We start from the raw sequence: 11,775 nt of genomic DNA, 5'->3' as shown, positions 1-11,775 counted from the left end.
CTTTCCCTAGTATCGACATGCTTCACTCCCATACTTCCTTCAGGCCTCTGTACAAATGTCACCTCCGCGGTGAGGCCTCCATGCCCCCCTGTAACACAGGGCAGCCCCCTCGCCAGGGCCCTCCCCATCTCCCGCTCTGAACACCTGCCTTAACCCCATCTGACACTATGTGCGCAGGCTTATTTTTATGGTCTGTCTTCCCTGCTGGGATGCAGTTGCTTCAAAGGCAGGGGTTTGCTGCAATGGTGCCAGGCTTGTGGTAGGGATTCAACAGATGTTTGGCAAATGAGTGACTGAATGGCACATGGCAGGAGTGTTTCCTGTAGGAATGGGTAGGAAGAAGTGATGCCAGGTAAAAAAAAAAAGCATAGCATTGTCTCAGAAGCCAAAGGAGCAAAGTTAAATATTGAAGGTTGGGGACCACGGGCCTGGGCACGGACTCTTTCATTCTTTAGGGGGGGGGTCACTGCTGACCTTTGAGAGAGCAGTTCCCGTGGTGCGATGGGGACAGAGCCCGTACTGCAAGGCACGGAGGAGGGAGCCGGTAGAAAGAGCAGGTGTGGCTGATTCTCTGAGGAAGGGAAGGAATGAATGAGGTGGGCTATGGTTTGAGGAGAAAGCAGGGTTAAGGGAAGTGTCCTTCCTCAGGACGAAACTCTGAGTATCTACCCAAGTTAAGGTATCTGCCTTACCTGCAGCCAGTTCCTGACTGGCTCCGTGCAGGTTCGCGGCTTTGGGTGACCTGTGACAGCCTCTCCACCAGCCTCGTACACCTGGGCCCTGTTGCCCAACTCGTGTGTATTCAGGGCTGAGAACTGGCTTTACTGTCATCCTAAGAAAAACATAATGAAGACTATAAATTTTCTCTCCCTTCTCCACCCTCTTGAAAAGTAAAACAACACTGCATCATTCACCCCAAAGCCAAACAGTTTCAGGCTTGCTCAATAGCCTCCTATCTTTATCTCCTCTTAGCACAAACATTACATCTGCTCTTAGTGAAACTTTCTCAAATTTAACCCCGGATTGAGGTGAAGACCAGTCTGGTTTGGTGAAAAGTCTGAATCATGGAAACCTTACAAATAAAAATATTCAGATATCTATGGCGACACGGTTTACTGGCCATCCTTTAGACTCAGAGACTTTTGTAAGGTCACTAACGACACAGAAAGAGAATCCCTGAGCTCCCTCGCGGTGGCAAGCACGGAGCTAGGAAATTTCACACACGCTGCATCATTTAAATCTTCCATCTGACCTCACACCCAAGGTCGATGTGCTGGCCCCGTTTTTGCACACGAAGCACCTGAAACTTAAGGAAGTTCCTCTGCCTGCTCAAGGCCACCCATGTGGCGAGGGCAGAGGCCCGGGTGGAACTTGCCTGCCTGACTCCACAGCCAGGAGCCCTGTCCTGCGCGCGGCCTTGTGTGTAACTGGGGGCAGTGGGCATTCGCTAATCAACGGGCTGAAGTGTCGTGTGCGTCCCAGGCACAGGATCATTTGCTGCTCATTTTCTCCCTCGTGGCACAAAGTGGGTTTCGTTCCGGTGGGATGGCACGGTGGAGGCTGTCCCCGAGGGGCTCCTGTGCGGGCTCAGCGTGTGGGTGCGGTGCTCCAACCCCGCAGGGACATAACAGACCCTTCCTCACAGGTGGATGGCTCCTGGTCCAAGTGGGAGCCCTATGGGCCCTGCTCGCGCACCTGCGGCGGGGGTGTGCAGCTGGCGCGGAGGCAGTGCAGCAGCCCCGCCCCCGCCAACGGCGGCAAGTACTGCGAGGGAGTGAGGGTGAAATACCGCTCCTGCAGCCTGGAGTCCTGCCCCACCTCAGGTGAGCGGGGGCGGCCACGGCCGGGCTGGGGAGGTGGGCGGGAGGCCACAGAGCTCCTGCAGTCCAGATTCTTACTCCCAGGGCACAGTCTGGACGTGCAGCTGTGCAGAAACCTTGGGATCATTTCTTGGCCTAGCCACCTTTACCAGGGCTGTTTTCCTCTGATGCTGAGGCTGGGAGTCTAGATGGCCCAAGGGGACAGGATACTAGAACCCTCTTAGTTAAGCACAGACAAACCCATCTTCATAAGCAGAAGTTTTTTTTTTTTTTTTTAATAGGTTAGCTTTTAATTTGTTTTCTGAGAATAATCCTTTGCGATAACAATAGCAGAATGGAAATAATGTGGTTTAGAAAAAAAGGAACTGTTACATATCCCTTGTTTGACTTTCCTATAGACCACGATCAGCTGTCTGTAATTTGCTGGGACATCTTTTCCACATTCTCAGTTTCTTGCTATTTTTAATGAGATTGGGATAGGTACAGCCCAGTTTCAAACTCAGACACCATTCTTACTTGTATACAAGCAGGAATTCTTTCTTTCCTTCTTTCCTTCCTTCCTTCCTCCCTCCCTCCGTCCCTCCCTCCCTCCCTTCCTCCCTTCCTTCTTTTTTTCTTTCTGGCTGCGTTGGGTCTTCATTGCTGCACGCGGGCTTTCTTTAGTTGCATCGAGTGGGGGCTGCTCTTTGTTCCAGTGTGCGGGCTTCTCACTGCAGTGGCTTCTCTTGTTGCAGACTCTAGGCCCGCGGGCTTCAGTAGTTGTGGCACGCAGGCTCAGCAGTTGTGGCTCGCAGGCTCTAGAGCGCAGGCTCAGTAGTTGTGGCGCACGGGCTTAGTTGCTCCGTGGCATGTGGGATCTTCCCGGACCAGGGCTCGAACCTGTTTCCCCTGCATCAGCAGGCGGACTCTCAACCACTGCGCCGCCAGGGAAGCCCTCCAAGCAGGAATTCTTTATCCAAGCCTCATGAACTTGGGTGGGAGGAAAATGACATCTCTATATTTACTAACCTTTTAATCTAAAATTTAGTATTTCCTTCAGTTAGAAATTTAGTAGTTTTTACTAACCTTTCCACCCAAAATTTAGTATTTCTCTTAATTAGGCAACAAACTACAATGCTAGTCACAGTACTCGTGGCTCTGCCACTAGAAATCATGGGTATTTTCATATGTTGCATATTTTCAGTTGCAGATTCCTTAAAATGGCATTTGTGCTCATCACTACCTCACAATTACAGTGCGTTTTAGACTCATTGTTGGATCTTGTTATTTAACGGGTTAACAAGGAAGCACATAAATCACAAATATGTTTCAAAATATATTGATAGTTGTATATAAATATAATTGGTGTTCTTTGTAGTCTATCTATGTATTTTATGCATTTAAGAACGTTCTGAAAGCAGTTTCAATAGACTGCTGGGGGGTTCTATTTAGGACTCCTGTTCGAGGGAACTTAAGACCAGACCACTGGGGGAGGCGGCACACTGCCCGTGGGATGCGTTACCATCTGTCTCCTGCATCCTTTGGTCCCCGCCTGCCTTGGTCCTCTGAGGTGGGGTGGTGTCAGTGATGAGGACCCCCCGGCTGAGGGTGAGGAGGAACTGTTTAGAGCCAGGGGAGGCGGAGCACCCCTGGGGGGCATCTCTCCTTTGCCCGCTCCCCAACTGGCCCTCCCTTTAGCTTCCTGCATGTGTTGCCCCTCCCCAGCCTCTGGCAAGAGTTTCCGGGAGGAGCAGTGCGAGGCCTTCAACGGCTACAATCGCAGCACGAACCGGCTCAGCCTGGCCGTGGCCTGGGTGCCCAAGTACTCGGGCGTCTCCCCACGGGACAAGTGCAAGCTCATCTGCCGAGCCAACGGCACCGGTTACTTCTACGTGCTGGCACCGAAGGTGGGTGAGCCTGGGCAGGAGACCAGGGCAGGGGCAGGGTCTTGGGGAGCATCAGGCTGAGCTGCCCCCACTCCTCTTCTTCCCATCCTGGGCCACTGCAGGTGGTGGACGGCACACTGTGTACCCCTGACTCCACCTCGGTCTGCGTCCAAGGCAAGTGCATCAAGGCTGGCTGCGACGGGAACCTGGGCTCCAAGGAGAAGTTCGACAAATGTGGGGTGTGCGGGGGAGACAATAAGAGCTGTAAGAAGGTGTCAGGACTCTTCACCAAGCCCATGTGAGCCCTGGGCCCTGGGGGCTGGGGGGAGGGAAGGAGGGCAGTTCCCGTGGAATTGCCCCCAGGCGTCGGAAGCCTGGGCTAGATGGAGTAAATGTCAAATCCTGCCCGCTACCCTTGCTTCAGAGGCCACTCATGCTCGGCTACAAGTATGATGTTCATTCGTTCATTCATCCAACAAAGACGAAGGCTTGACTAGGATGCCACTCAGCTGGAGAAGACATTCAGGCATTTGGCAGAGTTGTTAGGGTCTGTCTAGAGCTCTAGAGTGAGACTGACCTGTGTTCAAGTCCCAGTTCCCCATTTCCTGGATGAAGCTGGGCAAGTGACACAATCTCAAGAATTCTAGATTTCCCCACTTGTAAAGCGAGTATGATGCTAATATATTTCATGTCCTGCTATTGTGAGGATTAGGGAGTTAATTCAAGTGACGTGCTTAGCATAGTACCTGCTGCGTAATAAATGCTCACTAAATGTTCATGATGATGATAACAAAACATACCTGGGGACAGATGTGACAGCCTCCCCCTTTTCTGAGCCTGAGGCCCTGGCCTTGGGGACGGGATTAAGCCTGGCACTAAACTGCAGGGAGACAGAGGAGCGAATGGCTGGGACTGAGGGAGCCCCCTCGTGGGAGATGGGTGCCCAGATCAGCCGAAGAAATGTCTCTGCTGAGCCTGGGATCCTGCCTTTCCGAGATCCGGCACGTTCCCTTTATTTTCAGGGGGATGTGCTCCTTGCAAAGTCTGCACCCAAGCTCTGGAAGAAGCAGGGGCAAGCAGAGTCCCGGCTGTCTCAGTTGAGGGGTGTGCTTGGCTCTGAGGACTTGGGGCTCCAGGTGCTGGTGGCAGTAAGGCCTCGATGGCTGTCCAGGAGCCTCGCCCACCCCCTGGACACAGTGCCCTCTGCCGAGCCCTGGGTGCAACCTCTCTGGGCACTCGGGTGCTGCAGGCGAATGGTGTTGCAGGCTGTCCCTCAGGGGCCCACAGGGGAGACCGGGCTGGGAATTAAAGGTAGATCCCCGGACTCTCTTCACAGGCTAAATGGCAGATGTCCCTTTCATAGACTAGTGGAGTGGGAAGGAGCTGAGACATCTTTTAACCTGCTTATTGCATAGATGAGGCCCCTGGAGCCCAGAGAGGCTGATTTGCTTGCAGCCACCAGGGAGCTGGTGCCCGCCCGAGCCAAGGCTTGGTGTAGGTCCCTGACCCCAGGGTGTGCACCTCCCTGCATTAGCCCCAGCCCGGGCCTCTCCCATCCTCCTCCCCCTTCCTCTCCGCTCCCTCTGGAGGTGGTAGGTGCAGCCAGCGTATCCGGGGGCCGGCCGATGTGCCCACAGCCTCCCACCTCTCGGTTTGTGTGACCTACGGACTGGGCCAGGCCCTGTACTCTGCCACCTGCGTGACCTGCCCGGGGTTTGGGAAGGGGAACCCGTCTCGGCGTTGGAGGGCAGCGAGATCCTCCTGCAGGCATCGGTCTAACGCTTACTCTTCTGTCGCCGCAGGCACGGCTACAATTTCGTGGTCGCCATCCCGGCGGGCGCCTCCAGCATCGACATCCGCCAGCGCGGCTACAAAGGGCTGATCGGAGACGACAACTACCTGGCCCTGAAGAACAGCCAAGGCAAGTACCTGCTCAACGGGCACTTTGTGGTGTCGGCCGTGGAGCGGGACCTGGTGGTGAAGGGCAGCCTGCTGCGCTACAGCGGCACGGGGACCGCAGTGGAGAGCCTGCAGGCCTCGCGGCCCATCCTGGAGCCCCTGACCGTGGAGGTGCTCTCCGTGGGGAAGATGACGCCTCCCCGGGTCCGCTACTCCTTCTACCTGCCCAAGGAGCCCCGGGAGGACCGGGCCTCGCCGCCCACGGACCCCCGGGCCCCCTCCGTGCTCCACAACAGCGTCCTCAGCCTCTCCAATCAGGTGGAGCAGCCGGACGCCCGGGCCCCCGCGCGCTGGGTGGCGGGCAGCTGGGGGCCGTGCTCGGCCAGCTGCGGGGGCGGCCTGCAGAGGCGGCCCGTGGACTGTCGCGGGCCCCCCGGGCAGCGCGGGGCATCCGCCTGCGACGCCGCGCACCGGCCGGCGGACACGCGCGCCTGTGGGGAGCCCTGCCCGGCCTGGGAGCTGGGCGCCTGGTCCCCCTGCTCCAAGAGCTGCGGCCGGGGCTTCAAGAGGCGTCCGCTCAAGTGCGTGGGCCACGGAGGGCGGCTGCTGGCCCGGGACCGGTGCAACCTGCGCCGGAAGCCCCAGGAGCTGGACTTCTGCGCCCTGAGGCCGTGCTGAGCGGAGCGCTCCGCCGCTTAACTCTGCAGCCCCTCGCGCTGCTGCCTCCGGGGCGGCCACGGGCAGAGGGCACTGGCCGGGGCCCAAGCTGCGAGGCCACCCACATCCAGGGACAAGGACCTGGGCCAGGAAGCTAAGTCGCTGAGGCACAGTCTACCTCACGCCCGGCTCCTCCAGGGCCAGCCTCGGGGTGAGGCTGAGAGGTGCTTGGAGCTGGGCAGGAGGCACCGGGCCCAGTCTCCCAGGGACCTGGAGGATGGGCGCCTCCCAGCGGGACTTCAGGGACCTTGGCCCCTGTCAGGGAGGTCGCAGGCTGCCGGAAGAGCCAAGGCCCGGCAGCTTGGCGACTTCAGGGGGCCCCAGGGCTCTGAGCCGTCTCTGAACGAGGCAGGATTTTATGGTGCTTTCAGCCACTTTCTTTTCTGACCGATGTGGACTGAACAGTGAAAACTGGCTGGGGGTGGGCAGAGCTGAGGGGCAGGGGGCAGGTATAGCTGGAGCCTGGGCCGCTCCATTTGGGGTGAAGTGTGTGGGGGACAGTCCCAAGTTCCTCATCTTCCTTCCACTCTCGGCCATCCCTTAAAGGGCCACCTCCTCTCCCTGTGTCGTCCAGTCTTCAGACTAGTGGGAGGGCTTCTGCATAGGTGTCCTCTGGGGCTTTGCAGGTGGAGGTAGGCGGTCAGTAAGGAGACTCTTGTCTTCTTCAAGAGGGATCCGACCATCAGAAAAAAAAAGTTGCTGGGGTGATGGATTCTGTGCCCGAAGCAGGGAGTTTGAGGAGAGACCTAGAGGGTTCTGCTGTCAGTGGGGCTGGGTCTGAGCTTTGCAGTATTGTCTCCCTAGGATGGGGAGGAGGGAGCCCCAGTTCTGATGGCTTCTTCCTCCAGGGAGCCAGATATAAGTCAGGCTGTTACCTTAACCCAGCATTGCCACAGTCCTGATCCCACTAGGGGGACGTGGGACATGCCCAGAAGGGCCAGGTGCTGAACAAACAAGTGGGCACCATCCAGACAGCTAAATGCGGTCTTGCCTGGGGCCTGTCACGTTGCATCACAGGCTGTAGTTTCTGCAGTTGGATAACGGGGTTCACTGTTTGCTACCTCAGGCTCTGCTCTCTGGGAACCCACCCTTGTCCCTCCCCGGGGCAGTGGGGACCCTGGTGCTTCCAGCAGCCCCGCTGTCCTCCCCTGTAGACTGAGCTGCCCAGACACAGAGATGAGCTTGGGTGCATGCTTCTTGCTCCCCTCAGCCCGCCACTCCCCGGGCCTCCAGATGCGATGACAGGGTCTCTCTCTTCAGGTGCCAAGGGGACAGGTTTCAGGAGACACCAGGAATCACTTAGCTGACCCAGGGGCCCTTGGCAGCCACCAGTAGGAACTGCCGGAGACTCGTCTATCTCGGAGACACGGTAGCAGAGTGGAAACTGGATGTTTCCTACAGCTCCAAGGGGGACGATGTTTTGGAGTTAGGGATTCTTTGGCCAAGCAGGGTATTTCTTGAGGGTGCAGCTGCCCCAGCACGAAGACGGGACATTCTGCTTCTGAGAGTAGGTAGTGAGTCCTGGACCTCGGTGAGGTGACAGCACAGCATTGCCTTCCCTGGGAAAGGCAGTCAGCCCTTTTATTTGGCTTCCCCTGATAGAACCCACAAACCAGCCGACCAGCCAGGTGAGCCTGGGATGGTGTTCTAATCCCAGTCTGACCCTGGCTGAGCCCTGAACACGTTCCCGCAGGGGGCGAAGGGCAGGAGGATGTCGGAGGCTGGGCTGCAGCCACCCTTGAAGAAGGGAGCGAGGAGGAACCCCCCTCCCTGCCCGAGTGAACACTGGGGCTGCAGGGCAGAGGTGGACCCCCGCTAGCTGACGACAGCACCGCACCCTGTACTTGGTGCAACCCTCCTCGTGGAGGAGGGGGTGGCGCGGGTTAGCTGACCCAGGGGCCCTTGGCAGCCACCAGTAGGAACTGCCGGAGACTCGTCTATCTCGGAGACACGGTAGCAGAGTGGAAACTGGATGTTTCCTACAGCTCCAAGGGGGACGATGTTTTGGAGTTAGGGATTCTTTGGCCAAGCAGGGTATTTCTTGAGGGTGCAGCTGCCCCAGCACGAAGACGGGACATTCTGCTTCTGAGAGTAGGTAGTGAGTCCTGGACCTCGGTGAGGTGACAGCACAGCATTGCCTTCCCTGGGAAAGGCAGTCAGCCCTTTTATTTGGCTTCCCCTGATAGAACCCACAAACCAGCCGACCAGCCAGGTGAGCCTGGGATGGTGTTCTAATCCCAGTCTGACCCTGGCTGAGCCCTGAACACGTTCCCGCAGGGGGCGAAGGGCAGGAGGATGTCGGAGGCTGGGCTGCAGCCACCCTTGAAGAAGGGAGCGAGGAGGAACCCCCCTCCCTGCCCGAGTGAACACTGGGGCTGCAGGGCAGAGGTGGACCCCCGCTAGCTGACGACAGCACCGCACCCTGTACTTGGTGCAACCCTCCTCGTGGAGGAGGGGGTGGCGCGGGGGCGTGCGGAAGGGGCGGGGACCGGGTGGGTGGGAAGGGAGGTGCCGTCACTGGGGGCGCCTGGCCCCCAGGAGAGCGGCTTGACGGATCATTTCCAGGAGGGACAACTAACCTTGCTCCTGACGTAAGCTGGGTCTCAGCGCTCTTTTCTGTCGTGATGTTTTCCTTTCACCTTTTTTTTCCTTTTTAAAAGAAGTAGGAGCAAGACAACTTGGGAGGTGTGTCTTGTCTGGGACCATTTCACTAATCCAACCATACTCTCCAAGGCTGAGCAGAGACAAGCCTCAAGGCACAGGTTTCTGGTGATGGAGACAAAGTTAAGGTGGTCTCTCATGTCTGTGGGAGAAGAGGAACGTTCTGGGGCTGCAGCAACCTCTTCCGAGGGGTGTGGACCAGTAAGGGTCTGGGCTCAGGAGCCCCTGCCTCCTCTGCCTGTTGTGTGCACTGATTGCAGGATCTCAACCTCGTGGGACTCGCCATTGCTGGAGCGGGGGCAGGCAAGCCGAGGACGGGAGGAGGGACCCGAGTGCCCCCAGCCTGGGCACTGGCTCCCGAAGGCACTAGACACTGTCGTTTACCGAGACCCCCTTGTGTTTGGTTCTTTTGCATTCCGTGTGTGTACTGCAGAAGGATGGAAGGACCTGGGTACTGGCTGGGCTCTGTATACTGTGTATACGTGGGAGCTGGCCGCTGCGGGGACAACGGCCTGCTCCCAATAAAGTTGTATTTAAGACCTGTGTCCTGCCTCTGTGAGTTCATCTCATCCACATACACCTTCCCCAGATCTACTGAGCACCCACCATCAGCCAGCCTGTGGGTCCCTGTGTCGCGCAGCGCCCGGGCTGGCAAAGACACAGATGGTAACAGGTGTGGTGAGTGTGAAGAGGGGTCGGACTGGGGCTAAGAAGGAGCACTTGGGTCTGGGGGTGTGGGGAGAGGGGCCGGGGGGGGCACACCCTGCTGAGTGGTGGAGGGGATCCAGAGGAGCGGGTGTGCAGGTGGCCTGAGCCGCGGCCTCTGGGGCTGGACTGAGGTCAGGGGGCCCAGCATGCTCCCGGGCACCTGCCTTAGGAGGGATCCCAAGTTTTCAGAGGGAAGTTTCATTCTGTTTGGAGAATATTCCCTTCTTCCTTGTTTTGTTTTGGTCGGACCACGTTAGCAGACATATGGGCATGGCAGGGGCGTGACACATTTTAAAGAACATCCAATTAAGAGTCCAGAAACTTGCCTTGGTCTCAGATCTGAGATTGCCTCTGGAATCCCATTTCCTAATCTGCAAAGTGAGGAAGGTAGATTTCCTGTTCCCTTAGGGCGTTTCCAACATTCACAGTCTGGGTTTCTAGGGACAGTTACGGTTTACACTTTGGTGGATGATTATTTGGTTTCAATTTGGGATTCAGAGATGAGTGACGGGTCTAAAGGGGGTGGCTGGGACAAAGCTTTGGCACTTGATAGAAAGTCGTCGTGGAAGGAGTGGGGAGCCAGAAGGGGTTGCATGACTCTCCGAGCTAGTTGGAGGCCTGGACGGGATCTGGAGGGGCTGAGGGTTGATGTCTACGCTGGCAGTCAGCAACTGTTAAGACCTCTGTAAAATTACCCAAAACCTTGTCACATTTCTGGGGTTGTTATTTTTGGTATCCCTTCTGTTTTTCATTGTGGCAATTGCCAGCAAAAGCTTCGTGAGGAAAAGTTCCCATGGGTTGGTTTGGGGGTAAAGGAAAAACCGTTTCTCTGCCTACAGCACTTTTGACACCAAATGCATGTGGTTTTTTTTTTTTTTTTTTTTTTTTTCCTCTCGCCAACCAATTTTCCAACTCTCCAGGCACCAGCTGGGTGTCGTATAGTTTAATTAGTTTCTGGAATTAGCATCAGTCCCCACAGGTTAAGAGCTCAGTCCCACAAGACTGCCTGCACTTCAGACACATCACAAGTAATGTGTCCCCAGGATCCGCACACTTCTGACCTACTTGGCTACAAAGTTGAGGGTTCCCACAGTTCCCTCTCAGGCTTGATAATTTGCTGGAACGGCTCACAGAACTCAGGGAAACATTCACTGTGTTTACTCGTTTATCATAAGGGACATGATCAAGGACACAGATGAAGAGTCAGACGAGGAGGTACATAGAGCGAGGTCCAGGAGGGTCCCGACGCAGGAGCTTCTGTCCCTGTGGACTTGGGGTGTGTCACCCTCAGCATGTGGATGAGTTGACCAACCCAGAAGCTTCCCAACCACATTGTATAGGGATTTTTATGGAGGTTGCCTCACATTGGAAACTGCAAGGGATTGAAAAGGAGCTCTGTACCAGGAACCAGCATCAAAGACCAAATATCAAAACGAAAAGATACTCCTAGCACCTCTATCACTAAGGAAATTACAAGTGCTTTAGGAGTTGTGTGTCAGGAACCAGGGGAAAAGACCGATATATATTTCTTATTGTGTTGCAGCAAATAACAGAGGAAGGGGAGAAGGCTGGGTCCCACCCCGCAGCGGGTCTGGGGGCCCAGGAGCACCCCAGGCAAGGTAATAGGGGCAGCGACTTACACTGAAACGTCGAAAGCAGACAAACCTGCCTGTGTTTTCAAGCTTTCTGGAGAAGGAAGGAGCAGTTTCCTAACCTCACTGGCCTTTAAAGAGAGGCAGGAACAATTTGCTTTGTAATTCCTCCTCGGGCGAGGAATGTCTTCTTGCCCCAGTAGAGAAAGCCTCTATGACTGCATAAAGGTCTTGACTCCCTGGGCCATGCTCCCTGTGCCCGGCGAGCCCTGGCTGTTCCCCAGCAGGCTGAGCTGGCACAGCCCACGGCCGCGTGTGTAAGCCCACAGTCTTTCCATGGCCCTTGGCTTGTGCCCAGCCCTACCGGGTGGGTCAGGCCTGAAGCTGGCAGTCCTAACAGCAAGTCCCAGAAGAGCCCAACGTCTCCTTCAAGCTCCCCAGACGCCACCCTCACTTGCGAGCCCACGTGGCCCGGAGGGGATTGCGGTGGCATCCTCGCTGCACCCATCGTGA

At 56.5% G+C, this 11,775-nt stretch overlaps 1 protein-coding gene across 1 annotated transcript in view; it reads left to right on the top strand.

Moving 5' to 3' along the window:
* Positions 1-6,262, top strand: part of ADAMTS15 (ADAM metallopeptidase with thrombospondin type 1 motif 15) — a 24,108-nt gene extending 17,846 nt beyond the window's left edge. The window contains exons 6-9 of the mRNA XM_007456579.1: positions 1,646-1,823; positions 3,525-3,706; positions 3,808-3,983; positions 5,488-6,262. Coding sequence (XP_007456641.1) covers positions 1,646-1,823; positions 3,525-3,706; positions 3,808-3,983; positions 5,488-6,262 — 1,311 coding nt within the window. The remainder of the gene's footprint in view (positions 1-1,645; positions 1,824-3,524; positions 3,707-3,807; positions 3,984-5,487) is intronic.
* The last annotated feature ends 5,513 nt before the right edge of the window (positions 6,263-11,775 follow it).

Source organism: Lipotes vexillifer, unplaced genomic scaffold (genome assembly GCF_000442215.2).
Source record: "Lipotes vexillifer unplaced genomic scaffold, Lipotes_vexillifer_v1.1 scaffold583, whole genome shotgun sequence".
In the NCBI taxonomy this organism is placed as follows: Eukaryota; Metazoa; Chordata; class Mammalia; order Artiodactyla; family Lipotidae; genus Lipotes; species Lipotes vexillifer.
Note: the sequence above shows the minus strand (reverse complement) of the source record. Positions and strands in the feature narration are given on the sequence as shown.